We start from the raw sequence: 18,001 nt of genomic DNA, 5'->3' as shown, positions 1-18,001 counted from the left end.
CCAGTATGTCACTTTTAGGAGGTTTTAATGGCAGACATTGACTATACTCGCCTTAAGTCTATTTGTATAAGGGCATAATTCCCTTGAAATAAAACTTTCTTTTATTTTTTACAAAACATCGTATCCATGTACTTTAGTAAAGGGCCTTGATTTAACCCACTCAAGACATTCGGGCTGCCTGGATTAATTAAGACGCCTATTATAATAATCATAATTGATGAACTTGGTAACATTTTGAACAGCTCACGTAATCAATACAATATTTTGCCAATATTTTAGAGACCCCCCCAAAATCTCACAAATCATGTTTCCATATATATCATAATGGAGATTATAGCTGATGTGAATATTTCTGATGCAGTTGGAAACACTTTAACACAATGTAGTTTAGAAGTGACTTTTTGAATGTGCTTTGACAGCATTTCAGTGACTAAAATGTTTTAATGTAAAATAAACAAAAAAGTGAGTCAGTTTAAACATTGTGGCCATTGGCATGAGTTAATATTTCTGCTCAACTGGATTAAAATGGAGGCTGTGCTCTTTGTTTAACCGTTGCCATGGTGAATCGTAGTATCAGAGCTCCATTGAGGATGGCTTTTTTCATTCCCAACACACAGGCTTAACTCAGAGTGAACATACTCAGGAGATCCACTTCATCCTCCCAACATGATATTACACATGTATTTTGTCCTATTTGGAGTTAAATAGATGCCTCAGCTGGGACCAGTGCCCAAATAAAATGCCCTTACACTGCATTTAAAGAGTTAGTTTGTGTTAAGTTAGGCAAGTCAGACACATGGATTCTCCACATGTTGTTTCAGCTGTGAAAGACTTGAATGGGACTGTTTTAACTGTTTCCGAGGATGACATTAAAAGCAGACGCAGACTTCACAGACATTCAATAAAAGGTTTATTTATGGAACAAGGAAGAGTAACAAACCTTAAACAAATGTTGGTCAAAAATGAGTATTTATTATTTTTTTTAGCTCTGTGGGTTAGAAATCTACAGATACAGTGGATTTCATAGTGTGAATGTTATCAGTTAAAAATAAAAATGATCTTAGTACTATATTTATAAACATGTATCAGTGATGCTGGTTAGAAGTCAGCTAAGAATACAATTCATGATAGAAATATACAGTAATAAGGTCACTTGGCTGCTCATTAAAACACACAAAGAACGCTATTGACGGAATCAAACTGTGCTTTATAAGTTCATACAAAAAAAAAGTGGAAGAACTCATGAGTGACTTCTTAACTCATCCTCCATGGGAGAGGTTGAACAGTTGGAGAGTAAATAATGCACCATCTTTGCGCACAGATGGCTTCACTGGCTACTCTGTGAAAGGTGCTTCACGTAGAAATTGGTCTGCACAATTGCGTCCGCTATCGTAAAGTTAGTGAAGGATAAAAAAATATGAACTACAAATTCTGCTCCGATATCTCCAACAACTTAACAAAACAAAAGCGTTGACTGTGTATGAATCGCATGAATCCTCTAAACACTTTAAAACTCCTTTTCAGTCACATGTGATTTGTAGCTGAGGAACCATTCTTATCATTATTATTACATTTTCTTATTGCATCTACTGTGTGCTACTTTCAAATCATAAGAAGGGTAGCTGCTTGTCTGGTTTTTACCATCAACAGTACAGTATATGTCCAGTGCAAGACTTTTCAAGGCTGCATAGTCGCTCTCACTCAATGCTTTGTGGCTCAGTAAAAGAAATTCAACAGTGTTATGGCTTAATGTAATGGAGAATATGGTCTGTTTGGCACGAATACACAACATTGTGGAAAATAGCAATGTTCAAACTGGTTTAAAAAGCTTTATCACAGGTAAATTATATTTATTTAATATATATTTATTCTGATCTGGGCTGCTGCCAAAAGGGTGCAATAATATTTTACGTTATTTGGTTGTCATGGTGACTCTTAATAGCGCATGTTAATTATCTCATTCCCATTTCTTTTCTTTTTCCCCACATGTCTACAACAATAACAGATATTTATGGTATTATTTCAACACATTAGCCTCTGTTTTCTGGAGCAGCATCCTGATTTAGAAACTCATCACTAACACTCCCCCCCACCCTCCTTTTTTTTTTTGTGCCCTATTCAGTCTTTATTTCCGCTCCAATCCAATCATCTCTTTATATCCGTCACCATAACAACCACAAATGTTCTGACAGATTTGCTGGCACTGCAGAGAGAGGTAAAGCAGAGTGTGTGTGTGAGAGACAGAGAGAGAGAGAGAGACAGAGACAGTGCCACCCACTCACTCAAAAACCTTGCAGTGATAAATGTACACTATGTTCCCAGATCATGTGAGATGCTTGATTTCCAGTACAACCCTGCAGTCCTCGTCTGAATCATACATTCATTTTTACGTGTGTTTTGCTCCACTGCTCGTCGTGCACTGAACAAACTGGCCAAGTTAACTTACTGTTCTCAAAGATGATCCATTATCATCAAAAATCGATATTTTAGTGGTTACGTTCAGACAAACTCATCACTAGGCAACAACACAATGATTTACACGTGTGGTCTTAAACGTGACGTCTTCTTCCTGAACTGTGCAGCACCTGCATTGGAGCGCTACGCTGAACATTGTGTGGTGCAGCAGCCCTTTAACAGTTATGTAGTGGTCTGACCAGTCGCGGTTATGTCCACAGCTCTACAGGAGCCATGCCCTCCTTAGTGGTCAGCGAAGGCAGCAGGTTCTCCTCGCACAAGTATTTGAGGGGAAAGTGGACCAGCAGTCCGCGCACGGCCTTCAGCTCCTCTGCGGCCTGCTCAGGGTCTGTGTCACAGAGGCGCTGCTTGTTCGAGTTCTCCCTCAATTCCCGCAGGTTGTGGAGAATGTTAAGGGGCGGGCAATTGAAGACCTGTATCACAGCAGCACAAGTGAGGTGAGAAACTTAGAAAAAAACGCACAACTTATGATCCACACTCCGTGGTTTGATTGCTTACCTTCTCGTAAATGGCGGCGTTCAGTTTAGCAGTTTCATTCCATACCAAGTAGAAGAAATCATCACTGATGGGATCATCAATATTGATACTTGGGTCCGAGGACGAGCCAACAAGGACACTGGTAAGGTAAAGACACATCAGCCGGAAGTGCAGCAAGCACAGTCCATTTATCACATTCCATTTTAGTTATAGAAGTATCTTCATTAAAAATGAAACTATATAGAGAATTATTACTGTTTTTGCCTAAAGATAAGATACTGTAGATCAGTGGTTTCTCACTTACTGACTTATCATGTGACGTAGGCTAAAATAATAAAAAAAGGCACTCATTCAAGGTCATCCATGCAGATTTGCCATTTCAGGAGTTCCATATTTCGCTCTGACCTGAAACACTCTTTGCGCAGAGCGAGTGTCACGGGTCCCGCCTGATACTCCTCGCCTCCCATGATGGATGGCACCCTCTCCTCATCCTCCACAAACACTGCCAGCTCACTGTCTCTCGTGCCAAGCATGCTGCGGTCGTTGATGTTGGCCGATCCTGGAGCACGAGGGGGAGTGTGCAAACTTTTACAACATGTCCTTTCAGAGACATCTTTGTTATTGACCCAGTATTGGACACAGGAAATGAATACTGCATTAAAATGACATGGGAAATATTCTCCAGAACGAGGTTTTAGGGATTATTGGTTTAGATATTTGTCGTTTGTATTGTTCAGGAATGAAATGTTAGGAGATTACACTTCACGAACAAGGGTCTCCTGCATGGAGCTTGCATGTTCTCTGAGCATCAGAAGTGGCTCTGAATGTGGGCTGGTTGTTGGTGCCAAACAGGCTGCTCTGACTATTTCAGACACTGCTGATCTACTGGGGTTTTTTTTTCCACACACAAACATCTCTAGGGTCTCTGGGAAAAATGCCTTGTTGATATTAGAGGTCAGAGGAGAAAGGCCAGACTGGCTCGAAATGATAGAAAGGCACCAGAGACTCAAATACTGAACACACATGTGCTACAGCAGAACACGACCACACAGGGCGCCACTCCTGCCACAATATCAAGTGTCCTGTGTACCTAATAAAGTGGCCAACAAGTGTATATTCTACGTAATATGAGACTGAGAGTGAACAATACCACCAAGACAAGATTACATCTGGTAAGGCAGGTAATCTGAATCCATGGCCACTAAACTACTATAGACTGTGTACAGTGAGGTTATTATAGAATGCAATTCAAATACAGCTGAACAATTGAATCTTAGGAAATATAAGATAAGGTTTCCTGAAACAATCAAATGAATCTAAAATGAATATACCTTTCTATGTATAGTGCCGCTTTATGTTGTTATCCCCTCGTAACGTTGCTTTTTAATCCCCTATTTAACACACTTTCACCCACTTCAATAAGCTTTCATAAATGAATGCATCCATACACATTTATGCACATTTTAATTTTATAGCACAACTTAAAAGTGCCACTTTTGAAATGCGTGATTAAGTTAGGATTGCATTTCATCCGAGTGACGCTGATGCGCACATAAAGACGCATCTCAATTCACTTCAAATGACGAGCGTTTGAATGAGCTCGTGCCGGTGGTGACTCACCGATGATATAGCAGCGGTCGTCAGCAATGAGGGTCTTGCTGTGAACGTAAATGAGCTCCGTGACGAGCGACTGGGAGAGTCGGGCGTGCGTTCTCACGCCACAGACTGTGATGTACTCCGTCCACTTGTCTTCAACTGTGGAGCAAAACAAAATGATTGACTATGGACTATATAAAGAATACAGGACATTAAAACAGGCTGTTGGAGTGGATGCAAAAACAGAGATGAACACATCAAGGGGAGTAGATACCTAGAACCAGGTATGTGAAGGAGTGACGTTAGAGAGGATGCAGGAGGTCGTTCGAATGAAACGTCGCCGGAATAAAACTCACCTTCCCTCAGCCGTGATAGGATGGAATGTTCCCCTCTGCATATGGTCCTGAAACAACAAAAATGCATTCAAACACAATTACGTAACAATCACGTCAATGAACGAAGACAATCTTTCATTCTGTACAACAGGCTGAATGCAGCTGTAATCTGATGACTCACTGAGTGATAACATTTATATAAGGTTCCTGACACAAAAACCATCATTTAAAATCAATTGTAACAGAAGAAACAACGATTTTTAATTCATCCTTGAGTAAACCTTCTACTGCACCCACACACAGTCCACTGAATGGACGGCAGAATGACACTCACCTGTAAGTGTAGTGCAGAATAGCGTGGATGGCGTTTCCACCACCGGCACTGACGTCTCCTTCAAATCCAGGAAGCAGCGGAATCACCACAAACACTCTGTACTTCTTCTGCTCTCTGTCATAAGACATTAATTCACAATAACACCATTAATATATATATATATAAAATACTATAATGGGTGAAGACTGTGTGGCCTGTGAGCTCCAAACAGACCTGTGTGCTCGCAGGATTCGATCCACAATCGCGTCGCCGATGCCATTATGGACGGTCCTCGCGTCAGCACAGCTGATGAAGAACTGGTTCTAAGGGCAGAGAGAAGGCAGATGGTGGCTCAGTGTGAGCCGAGTGCTTAAAAGCAGGCAGGTAGCTGGCGAGGACGGCAGCCAGCAACTGCAATCAGAAGCCCAGCGGCCACAGACAATCGCAGTAATTATCGAAAATCTTTGTGCATTACCTCGATGTAGATGTAGTGCTCACTGTTCTTAATGGTGTGGATGTAGGCGTTGAGAATGGAGCACTCGCAGGTTCCAGTTGACCATCGATCAGCAGAGCGCAACACCTGAGGGGAAAAGGACGTGCAGAAACTCAAATCCTCTCTCCGTCACGGGATTCACCAAATACGGTGTGATCTTCTCACTTTACTGTCACGACAACAACACTGTTGTCGTCCTGAGGCGGTCAGGACACACGAGAAGATTTGCTTGCGTCGTTAAATAGTCTTTCACTGACGATTTATTAAATATGAAGCTGTGATTGTGAAAAAGTCCAGTCTACTCCAAATGATATTTGACATGAAATGCTTTTGCCATGACTTGAATCCTGCCTGTGATTGTTTTTCATGTTTAAAAAGTAGTTGGGAAATACTGTCCTAACTTGCAGTCATATGATAAGATAACCACTTTGTAACTGTGTCTCACACACACACACACACACACACACACAGAGAAGCTGTGCCCAGAAACCTGAATCTGATCTGAAAGCTCGCGCATATACGGCAGCAAGGCTTAAGATTACAGTTCACCGCCCTCTGTACAGTACGAACATAAAGAGCCTTATTGTTATAGATGACAAACACTTTAAAAATAGCACGTGATGATAATGTTTCTGCCATTAACAGCTCAGATCATTATTTTATCTAAGGTAATTCTCTTTATTGTATTAGCTTTCATTGTTCTGTCCTCTCGTTGTTGTTGTTTTGCGTAATCTGTACTGCAATGTTGAATATAAGACAACATAAGACATCCCCTCCCTGTCCTAGTACATTTGTTTCCCTCTGGCTCGACTGAACAGGACAAACGTGTCGGAGTTGACATTGTTCCGCAGACTTTGCTTACTCTTGTTCCGCCATCTGCAAACTGCAAAACAACACTGAGCACTTGAGCCGCGTTTCAAAAGCCACAACAGAGCCGCTCTGTTGTGCTGTAAATAGATCTGTGAGAATACCCGCTACAAATGACTTGGTTTCACACATAAACGGAGAGTGGAAGTACTAGCCTTCAATTTTCTTGGCCATGGTCTTGTTTGTATACAGTAATACAAGTCGTTTTTGTTAAATGTCTCCACATCAGCAGCATTGGTTTATATGTGTGTGTTTTTGGCTTTGTGACAAAACAGGTTTTCTAATCTTGACATTGTCCTGATTCTGTATATATACAGTAAGCCACTCCCAAAATCTGGTAAACATAGAGTTTTAGTGACTCCTCAATGTTTTTAGTGTTTTAGGTCAGATATGACAGCTCTATATTCATTTAAATGACACATTCGCTTGTTGTAAACTTCATGTCCCTTGTCTTCCTGATGAAAATCCCCTAAAACATTATTTCACATCTGCGTTCAGTGTGTGGGAATAAATACCTGCACTTTGGCTTTACTGGAGCCAGGCACGGTGAACGGGAGCGAGTCGGTCGTGCACTGAGACTTGGGAAGAAGGTAGGGGTAGAAGTCGTCCTTGTACTTGCTTTTGAAGATCTAGAGAAGACAAAACAAAGAAATCAGAGCCAGATTTATCTCCTTCTGTTTGTCATGTCTCTATATAAGCAGCCTTCAAATTCAAACCAGGCTACTGCAATTTACTCCGCTCTTTTATTTTCTGTTAATTTTGTTAAATAACAGCTTGTTAACAGTTATGCTATAGATTGATTTAAAGCCATCTGAAGGTGTCATTTTAAAAGCTCATATCACACGAGTCTGACCTTGGTGAAGTTCCAGCGTTGGATGAAGTGGCGGGCAACGTCCCTGGCAGCCCGGCCGTGAATGGCTGCATTCAGATCGCGCCATGGCATGCGAGGAATTTGAGTACGGTCGATGTTATCTGAAGAAAAAGATGCAATTCGTTCAGCTCCCTTGTTCAGAATGATTTCAATCCGTTTGCGATACTGAAGCTGAAGTGGCAGGTACCCTCGAAGGGTCTGTCCAACTGGACCCAGTCTTTTTTGATAAAGTTGCTGTAGTCTTTGCCAAGCCACAGTTTGGTGTTGCAAGTCAGACTGCCAGGATCCTGCTGTGCTGGATTATCCGGCTCAGATGGTTTAGGACCATCCATTTCACCATTGTCCTGGTTAACAGAAAAAAATGTTAGTGTGTGGCAATCAACAACCATTTTCTGTGATCAGATAGCGATCGGATAACTCTTCACCACATCCGATCACGGTCATCCCCCCTTACATAACCTCACCCTCTGTGCACTGCCATATAAACAACAACAACAACAACAACAGCGTGTGCCGCACGTGAAGTCGCGCTATTGTATGGACTCCTTTAACAAATTCTTACTTCAGTATTTCCCTTTGGATCCTCCTTAGGTACACTGGGCATCTCTGTCAAACCCAGGTCAGTGAGCCGGTACTGGCTGTCGTCCCACCTCCCAAACGCCAGGTCTATTCCCCCGACAAAAGCCACCGTTTGGTCAATGGCCACCATCTTTTCATGGTGAGCCCACAGTAACACCACGGAGGACACGTGGTCAGGGTGCCGCATCACCTGTCACATGTAAAAGGGGCGACGCCGACGTTAGAACATGAGACGCCGCCCTTCTCTGTGCGTCCCATTATGCAGAGACTGACCTTGATGTTTGGGTGCATATTCATGAGCGTCCTCTTGCTGTGTTCACTATTGATGCCAAGGGCTAGCTCCACCTCTTTATACAGCAGGACACACACTTTGACTCCTTGTTCCTGGGGGGAAAAGTCCAGAGAGAGGTGAACCCTTAATTCAAACAATAATGATTAAGCCTATTTTGACAAAGACAAAACAGAGGCAGATAATAAACTCAACAAAAGGTATGCAATTGAGAGAGAAAAAGAGAGAATCCTCACTGCTTTCCGTTTCAGGATTTCATCCAGGCGCCAGTAGTTGTCAGTCGCTGGCCTCTTTAGGAAAACTTCAGGGCTGAGCCTGAGAAAATACAAAATTATTCACACATGCTGTTAAATAGAAGCTTCTTTCAGATACTGCTGGCACTTACCACCAATCAGTGATGAAGATTTCCTCCTTGGCTTTCTCGAGAGCATCAGCCAGGTCTGCAAAGTAGCCCCTCCCATTCACATACCTTCAAATGATATCAATTAAGTTTAGTAAACAAAGAAAAAAAAACCCAAAAAGACAAGAGATCAAATTTGCGGGGGGATACATGTCTGACCATTTAGTAAGCGTGTCCTCGCGCGGCGGTGCAAACCCGTCAAAGCGTTGCACTTTGAGATAATCACAGGAATCTGCCAGCCGGTTGATTTCATGACTCCACCAGTGAGCTTGTCTATAACTGCTGCATTTGATGACCAGATTCCTAAACAAAACAAGGGCGAAGACTGATACCGTGACCCCGAGTTCACAGACACAAACAGACAGCAGCGCGCGGAGGACGTACCGAGTGAAGTTCTCGATGCAGACGCCGTATTTTGTGTCCGTGTAAGCCCGGCCCACTTTCACTTTGAACTCCGGGTCGAACAGCAACACAAAGTTGATGCAGCTGTTGTCTCGACTCATGTACATCAGGAAGGAGTCTTTCACCACCAGCCACCGGCGAGACCAGCGGAAACAGAACTGATGATGGCCAAAGCAGTTCAGGCCTTGGATGCGGTGACCGCCGGACCTTTTGGAGATGGGCCCCTCCCTAAGACAAGTTGAACAATAAACGTCTTAATCATAGCCTCGTTTCCTGGGTATCTCACACACTGCCAATAAGTTTGCTTACAAGCCTTTGGGTCCAAGATCAGTGATGAAGGAGAGAGCGCCCACAGAGAGGAATTCCAGCTGGAACAGAAAGACACGATCACGACGTAAATGTGAAGCATAGAATCCACGTTGTATGCATTGATGTATGTTTGTGTTTGTCTGCTATTACCATGCTGTGGTCATTCCTGCAGAATCTGTTCTCCAGTAGTCCGTTCAGATACTCCTCAAGATATTTCTGAAAGAGAAAAGGAGGCAAGAAAGTTCAAAAAGCTTGAAATACAACTTGTAACACACAAGTTATCGCTATGTTTGTTTGTTGTGTGGCTGTGAGCAGCATGACTCAAGAAATAAAGAGAGGAGTTGGATGCAAATAGCTGGAGATTTGGGTTATGGACCAAGGAAGAAATGATTTGATTTTGATTTAGATCTGGACACATTGGATTTGAAAACAGTTGTTGATTTTGCAAGACAGAAACTGAGAGCTTTGCACTCTCTGAAAGCTTTTTCTAGTTTTAAACACATCAGATTTGTAACACAATATGGTAAAAAGGCGATATTTTTTGCATCTTAACCGTCATCTGCATAAGCAAAAAAACATCCAAACATTTTCAGGCCAGTGAATTTACGCAGGACTGAAGAATTTCACCAAATTTCACCAAAAAACTGATAGAATGTAAGAAAAATGTGGATATTGCACACAGGCAAACTGCATTTGAATTATTTTGATGAATTGTACAGTAAAATTAACAATTTCATTATTATTCTATATATATTTGTAAGAACAATCAAGAAAACAATTTCTAGTGATGCTCATAGAATATTTGAGTGCCAGGATATTAGTGTTGTTTGGTACCATTTTGCTGGAAGTCCTTCTGGTTCTTTCAGTCCCATGCAGGCTGGGCATTTCCGCCGACATGGTTCTCAGTTCCTGCCTTTCTTTTGCAAATCTTTGGAGAGAAATTTGAATAGTCAAAGTAGTCAGTGCTGGAATCTCTGGACGGAAAGTCAAAGCACCAATATCTCACCATCACAGCTCATCACAGATGAAGATAGAATAGGTTTGTGCACTGACCTTCCCATCGGCAGCCACTGAATCATCATCCTGTGTTTGTAAAGGTCTCGATGCAGCTCCTGGAAATGCTTGTACTTCCTCTTCACTATCCAGTGGAAATGTCCGTGCGTGAGCCGCACGGTGTACAGAGTCCCGACATGGACCTGTGTGGGCATGATTCAAACGATGCACATTAGACAAGACAAGCATTTTATGCAGCAAGACAATCCAAAGTGCAGTTTTAAAGCAGAGCAGAGAGAACTGCACGACTTAGACTCTGCGATTCAATTTGTGACATCATTTATGTCGACATTGAAAATAGAACAATAAGAAATAGAAGAGTGGGATTGCAGCTGGAGATAAAACAACGGGAAACACAATTAAAAAGGTTTGTAGTCAGTAGTCAAAGTAGTCAACTCCACGCAGTCGAGGACAAGCTGTGTATTTGTCTGTGAGAGAAGACGTCGCCAAATAGACTGAACTCAACTTTGCTTTCCTCAACCACAAAAAAATGTATTTGCATAGCATCTAAATGAACACACAAGACAAACACTGCACACTCGTGGAACCAGTCCCTCGTTCTTTGGAAATCCTTTGAAATCACTCAGGCTGTTGCCTTGCCCCAGCAAAAATAAAACTAGACTATTCCTGCATTATTGCACATTTTGGCAGTTATAATAAAAATGAATCACTGGGACTGAATGTTGGCGAGCTGGACTGCATTTTCACGTGAAATTAGGGCTACGATCAGTTTCATAATTGATTTTTGGAATCGTTTGGTCCATAAAATATCAGAAAATGTTGAAAAAATATTGATCCATGTGATGTTCTCACATGTCTTGTTTTGTCCACAAACAGCAATAATTCAGTTTTAATGATTTCTTTGTTATATGGAGGAAAGAAACCAGAAAATATTCACATTTAAGAAGCTGAAAACACACAAACCGATTAATCGATGATCAACATAGTTGCAGATTGATCTACGTGAAATATTAATAGATTTCTCTAGACGATCTTCTTCATGTGAGCGCTTTTTATTGTGACGCATTTAATGACAAATTTGTAAACTCAAATGTTTGTGGGATGTGGTTCACAGGAAACTCAGCAGTAAGACCAGCCACCCACACCTTCAAAACACTTTACCCACCTGCTGGACGCTAACTCTGCATCTACACAGTAGAATCTCCAGCCTGCCCGTCCCTATCTGAACAACAGCAGGCTTGAACAACAACAGCTGAGCCTGTGGCTCAAAACACCCACAATGAGTGAAAGTCATCAATCACACAACACAGGTGACAGCTGACTGAGTAGCCGGAAGTTTAACAATCAAGTCTCACTGGCAGCTTTGCTCTGACAGAGTTGTTAATGAAATAAGCAGACAAAAATGAACCACAAAATCTAAATATTATTGCAAATAAAATACCGTATTGTATTGTCAGGGATGGTCAGACATTGGTCTATATGTGTGCCTTCCTCTGAAGCGTTCTACAAATACTTGCAACCTCCAACAACCACCAAGAGAAAGTACCTTTGAGCGAGTAGTGTATTTCTCCGTGTTGTCCACTTTGCACGTGATAGGAACACCGGGAATCAAGTAAGGTACCCCCGTCTCCTTCACCTCGGGAAGATGATGCACTACCAGGAAAGGACGCCCATCTGTGATTTGGAAGATTGAGATATTATAGTCCAATTCATCTCATACACTCATCACACGTGACCAAATGTAATGTTTCGTGCTCACCAGTGCTGGACATGAGGCCATCGAACTCATCTGGACTCAGATTGTGGATGTCACGCGAGAAGCGCCTTCTGCCCAGGTTTTGTGCCGCCGAGGTCAGAGCCTCGGGCTCAATCACTTCCTCTGGACTGGCCATCACGTCAGTGTTTCAAGTGTGCCCTGGTGCAAAGACAAAAGAGGCGGATTTGCATGTATAATCCGGAGCGTGTGCACCTTCTCAATACACAGTACAGTAAAATATGCACAAAACGAGCATGCATGAGATCAAGCACATGTGAAACAAAAGAAATATCACAGCAGATAAGAAGCTGGAGTCTGTAATTTGTTTCTTTTTATGTCAAATGTATGTTTAATCAATATAATTGTATCTATACATTGCTTCCTAATATGAGCTGTATGCAAAAGAAAGCTCTATGTGATGATATATGTCACCAGAGATGAAGTAAACACGTTACATTGAAAGCAACAGTGCTATATTCACTATTCAAAATGTGACGACTTACAGCCTGCACATTCTGTTTATGTCGTATGGAAAAAGGGTGAAGTCATTTGGAACATCTACTATTTATCTATGTTAACAGCCAACATAAGTAGCAGCAGCAGCAGCAGCAGCAGCAGTGCTTCCATTCGATTACAAAAATAGCAGCAGCAACGACATCACGAGTAACACAAGGTATAGTATTAAGGAGCAGCAGCGGCAGGACCGCAGCGACGGCATTCCACTCATTAGCAGTCACAGTCGTCATTCAAGAGTCAGACGGCACAACACGACTTCACCTGCAGTTTAAAGTTGCTGAAGAAACACAAGCGTCGGTGGAACGGTCCGACAGAGCAGCACACAGGAAGAGGCATTCAAGTACCGCTCAGTCACAGTCAACCACAGATCATGTTCCCGTGAGAGGTACCATTCATTTAAAATGACAAAAACAGAGAGCCTTGACTCACTACAGCCACGTCGCGTGTTAACCTGCCAATCCGGTCATTGACTGAGTGAAATATGAGAAGTCAGGACTTGACTACCAGTGAGAGAAAAAGGGTGTGTTTGAACCCTTTTGTGCGACATGTGGGTACATTTCTGACTGTTTCCTGGGCAACACTGACTGTTTTGGAGGAGGGACTAAGTGTATGTGTGTGAGTGTTCTTTTATTTGTAGCTTTGTGAGGACATTTTGGCTGGTCCTCACAACTTTAAAGGCTTTTTTTTTTCAAAATGAATGGAAGTCAATGCAATATCCTAAGAAAAATAACAGGCGCATGGCGATGTTAGTTTGTTAAAAAACACTTTTTATAAAATGACAACACATTACAACATGTGTGAATGAGACCTTTGACGACACCCTGAACAAAATAAAGGTTTTGAAAGTGACATATTCAATCAGAGGTCAGGATCTGTGCATGTTGGTCAGGAATTCCCACGTGACTAAAATAACAGTGTTGAGTCAACAAATGCCTGCTCTGCAAGTTCACATAGGATTTCCCACTCTAAACTCTAAACCAGACGTTCTCTGTTGTGTTTCTCAGCCAAAGACTCCCTACAAGATAAAAAAAGAAAAGGTTCCAGAGCCTCCCGTCATGTTTTCCCATGAAATAATTTGACTATAAACTGTTCCTGAAGCAGGAAAGTAATATATGAACTAATTCAGACTGTAGTCCCAACGCTGAGTGAGTCTCTCCATCTGTAAATATAATACATTACATATTACTGAGAGAGATAATGGGAAAAAAAGCTGTATGTCACCTGTGTGGTCGTAAATTATCCTTTAAAACAAACACACACAGACACACAATATATGTTGTTTTTGTTTGTTTAATGATTCTATGTAATTGTCTAAAGCTCTACATTGAAAGGAGTGTCTTTCTTGTTGAGAATAATGATGTAGTACACTATAAGATGCCCTCACAACTTCATTTCCTATGGGTGTGCTTTCAATCACCTTTGACCTTTATGAAGTTCCCTACTGTCCCAAAGAGTGTCCTTAAAGGTGCCCTGGTCACCACCAGGACCTTTAGAGGAAATGATATTCAGTGCCATGTAGAAAATGCCCATCTTGGTGATAGAAATGAATTAAACAATAATGTGTGGAGGTCCATGGGAAATTCTGTCCCCAGGGCCGGACTGCCTTTGGCCAAAAGTATGCGTTAGGTGCCCTTTTTTTAATTTGTGCCCTTGCCCTTCTAAATGTCTGTGCGTGTCACTGGTCAATGTGTCACATATGCTTATCCCTATTGTGTATGTTTATTTTATATACATTTCATGTACTCACAACACGTCAATACATGTTTTGTAGATAAATGTAATAAGTCATGCATGGTTTTATCACATTATGTGTTTGGCTAAATGTAATATACTGTTAAGTTATGTGTCATACGTTGGGAATTCAGTTTATATTCATTTATTGCGTTCGCCATGTTTACGACAAAAGTCATAACAAGCGTGTTTAGGACGTACTTTGTAGTTTAAACACGTACACACCTAGCTTGTCTGTGATTTAAGAGTTGTGTTGCTACTGCTCGCATTCTCTTATTAACGCACTTTTCACGTCATAACTTAGCTTTTAAGTCCATTTCTACCAAACCGGATATTAAAAAAAAGTTTCCAAAAGCCGAGAACACAGTTTTGTGTCGTCTCCACCCATTCCGTGATTTCCTACATCAGCGTCACAGCATTCCACGGAGGAAAAAAACCAGTGAACCTCCATCTCAGTGTGCAAAACCACCGCAAATGTCACCTGACCAAAGATTAACCGCAATAATACACCACACAGAGGCAGATTAGCGACTAAGAGGCATCTGGATGGTGTGATGTGAGAGTTTAGGCTGCAGAGCTGCGACAGTCACGTACGTACGCAGAGAAAGAGAGAGGGAGAGAGAGGGGGATGGAGGGGGAGAAAACAGGGACACGAGTGAAATCTGCGCCAGACATTTGTCTTAAAAACGACACTTACTCTCCGTTTGACTGCAACACACGCCGGCGATCCACGCGCGAGATGAAGCGCGTTCACGTTAAACGTGAACTTTCATCGTCGTCCACGCAAACACACGGTCACCGGAGAGTTCGTGTGTTGTTCCCTGATAAGTGATGCACGCTTAGTCCCTCCCATCATGCGCGTGTGTCCAACAGGACACGCCGAGGGAAAAGAAGTGACCATCCTACACGACTCGTGTACTTTATACACAAACGTCTTTCACTTTTCATTATAGAATAATGTGATTGTATTACAAAATAAAATAAATAAATAAGTAAATAAATACTTTAAATACCAAATAAAGCAACTTCAGCTGTGCAGGGAGCAGAAGAATGACAGACATGCGTTAAACTGACAAATAACTTGGGCAAGTCATGACTAGGTCTCTCACTATCTCACTATCTCTCTATCTCACTCTCTCTCACACACACACACACAGAGGTCGTTACATTAACTTATTTGCAAGTCACTTATTTTGATGATTAATTTATACCCAAAAATTCAGTCATTTACGTTGTGGACTTGGTTTTTGTCCCACATAAGGAAGACAAAATGTAAACAGATTGAGGTCCCCACAACATAAGGAATACAAGACAAGGCTTGTGGAATGACATTAAAACGTTTATTTTATTTTAGAGAATGAACTAATACAGTGCGGAACGTTTGACATCTTGTAAATTTGTTTTTGAGAATGTACATCCCCCTTCTATAACAACTGGGCCTTTTGTTCATTTGTTTTTGGATTTATAAAAGTGCAACTTCAGTGAAAAAATGTTACTTAATCATACATTGTTCCTTTTATAAGCCATAGACCATAATCATCAACCCGGGCCAAGATCATGTGAGCAAATAAATGAGAAAATAGAACAGCTTACTCATTTATTACTAAGTAAAAGGATAATTAGTAAAATAAACTGACCTTTGTAAAGACAAAAAGTCAAATCTTTGGTTTGTCCTCTGATGTGTGTGTGCTTCTGTCACCAGCTAATGGGGATATTATTCTTGTTCTAAGTGTTAAAACATAAAAGCCAGACATTCCAAAACACAGTGTATTTAAGGGAATATTAGGATGAGTAGATAAGATATACAGGGGAAAAAAGTGGGAAGATGTAAAAAGGAAAAAATGACATAGTTCCCCTTATGAAAATGTGGAAGTTCAAATTAGTTTCTAGTAATCTTTTCTTATGCAAGAAGAATTTTCCATAAGTGACATTTCTCACACCAGACATTATATCCCATAACATTCATTCAATATTTTATTTTTCAATCTGTTTATCTCAGGGGAAAAAAAAATCATAGTCAGACATTAAGGGGGCCCCAGGAATTTGTCTACATCACAAAACCCCTGTTTTTCACCAAGAAATGTAAATATTTGTTCATCCACCTTCTGAGCTAATTGTGCTTTCATTTTTATGAATTAGCCAGGAATTGGCACTGATCTGAGGGAACATGTCATCTGCTTCAGTGTAGTACAGAGTCACACCACATGGTGGCAGTCAACCACAAAAAAGATAAAGCCATTTGAGTTTTGTCTAAGGCACTGTACTACTCACCCAAAAGGATTCTCATGAAGAATGAATTGATTCACCCGAGTCAAGGTGTGACTGTCAGTCCTCAGGGTCAACTGACAGACCCAGTCTCAGTCTCGTGTGTTAATATTTGCCGGTATGTGGATGAGTTTTGGGCTTTTCTTGGTCGTGATGGTTTCCTTCACTCCTCTTTTAAACCATCTGGCAGCTGGGTCCCAAACCCTGGCTCTTCTGGGTTGTGTCATGCGTTTTTTTGTCAGTCCTCTTTGTTTTAGAAACAGACTCCTACCAGCTGTTTCACTCTCACCACCCACTGGAGCATAAACTATAGGGTTTATCAGGTTATCACAACTTTACCACCACCAGGCCATGAACATCCATCCATTGTCTACTGCTTCGTCCTCCATGTGAAGGTCACGGGGTCACTGGACCCAAGGCAGGGAGCTCAAAGTCCATCACAGGGCCAACACACAGAAACAAAACAACCGTCCACTCTCATTCACACTTACAAATGGCTGTGGACAGTGGGAGGAAGCAGGAGAACCAGATGAAAACCCACACACGTACACAAGAGAACATGCAAACTCAGAAAAGGCCCTTGTTCCATGTCATGAACCTGGGTCGACCATGGACATACTGTAGATGGACCATATACAAATGGACAAATGTTTCCAGTTTGAAAAGGAAAGACTATAGAATATGACAGAATTTCGCCACCAGGGGGCGACTTTGTAAAAAGTACTTCATTTGAATGTAAGTCTATGGAAACAATTAGCCTGCTTCTCACTTTATTTATAACACCAGGAAACATTTTCCTGAGGAGTTTGTGGTCTCAATTGCAAAATTCAGGTCTTCTTCAAAAGAACATGATGGCATTTTTTTTTTATTAATGTACAGATGAAGGAAGAATAGCAAACATACCCATAAAGGTGCTGTTGTTACAGAACACATTTATCAGCTGTCTGTATCCCTTAAGAAACATGTGTGCTTGCAAATTCAGGAAGGACAATTTTTGTGAAATTTGGTGCAACTTATTTTAGGCTGAGTTTCACCTTTGGGGCACTTTTGCATCACTTTTACTTGTTCCCTTAAACGTTGTTGCCAGTTCTGATTTGCATTCCAATTTACATCCGTTTTCACCAACATTTAGTGCCTCAAAAATGCAAAAAAATTAAGCAATTTCAAAAGTGCTTGGGCCCAAATAAAAGAAAAAGAAGAAAGAAACTTGTGTGATGCAGTGAGTTCTTGTAGCTACTTTGGTATTCCGTTCAGCATTAGAATGTCTGCGTCGTGGAGGTTTCAACACGTTGCAAACACGTCGACTCAATACG

At 41.4% G+C, this 18,001-nt stretch overlaps 1 protein-coding gene across 2 annotated transcripts; it reads right to left on the bottom strand.

Annotated features, from left to right (window-relative positions):
• Nucleotides 1-893: 893 nt before the first annotated feature.
• pld2 (phospholipase D2) lies at nucleotides 894-15,277 on the bottom strand. Of its 2 annotated transcripts, none has more exons than XM_044042637.1 (24): nucleotides 15,121-15,277; nucleotides 12,180-12,335; nucleotides 11,967-12,094; nucleotides 10,460-10,602; nucleotides 10,241-10,334; nucleotides 9,557-9,622; nucleotides 9,407-9,465; nucleotides 9,080-9,325; nucleotides 8,855-8,998; nucleotides 8,681-8,764; nucleotides 8,532-8,610; nucleotides 8,280-8,390; nucleotides 7,990-8,196; nucleotides 7,615-7,771; nucleotides 7,410-7,528; nucleotides 7,072-7,185; nucleotides 5,672-5,776; nucleotides 5,431-5,519; nucleotides 5,218-5,331; nucleotides 4,905-4,951; nucleotides 4,573-4,707; nucleotides 3,358-3,511; nucleotides 2,974-3,091; nucleotides 894-2,888 (listed from the first exon to the last, which is right to left on the bottom strand). In XM_044042637.1, exons 2-24 carry the CDS (start codon nucleotides 12,310-12,312, stop codon nucleotides 2,664-2,666), a joined length of 2,871 nt encoding a protein of 956 aa, XP_043898572.1. In that variant the 5' UTR covers nucleotides 12,313-12,335; nucleotides 15,121-15,277; the 3' UTR covers nucleotides 894-2,663. The 2 variants fall into 2 exon arrangements, with proteins under 2 accessions (XP_043898572.1, XP_043898573.1); XM_044042638.1 differs by lacking the exon at nucleotides 15,121-15,277 and adding an exon at nucleotides 12,954-13,327.
• Between the last annotated feature and the right edge of the window lie 2,724 nt (nucleotides 15,278-18,001).

The sequence above is a fragment of the Solea senegalensis genome, linkage group LG13, assembly GCF_019176455.1.
Source record: "Solea senegalensis isolate Sse05_10M linkage group LG13, IFAPA_SoseM_1, whole genome shotgun sequence".
Lineage (NCBI taxonomy): Eukaryota > Metazoa > Chordata > Actinopteri > Pleuronectiformes > Soleidae > Solea > Solea senegalensis.
This window is presented reverse-complemented; position numbering and strand designations above follow the sequence as displayed.

Excerpts from the sequence above, each read along its gene's own strand:
- pld2 (XM_044042637.1), bottom strand. The coding sequence starts at position 12,312 with ATGGCCAGTCCAGAGGAAGTGATTGAGCCCGAGGCTCTGACCTCGGCG. Across the intron at positions 8,999-9,079 it reads TGCATCGAGAACTTCACTCG|GAATCTGGTCATCAAATGCA; the intron begins GTACGTCCTCCG and ends TGTTTTGTTTAG. Across the intron at positions 3,092-3,357 it reads CTGCGCAAAGAGTGTTTCAG|TGTCCTTGTTGGCTCGTCCT; the intron begins GTCAGAGCGAAA and ends TTACCTTACCAG.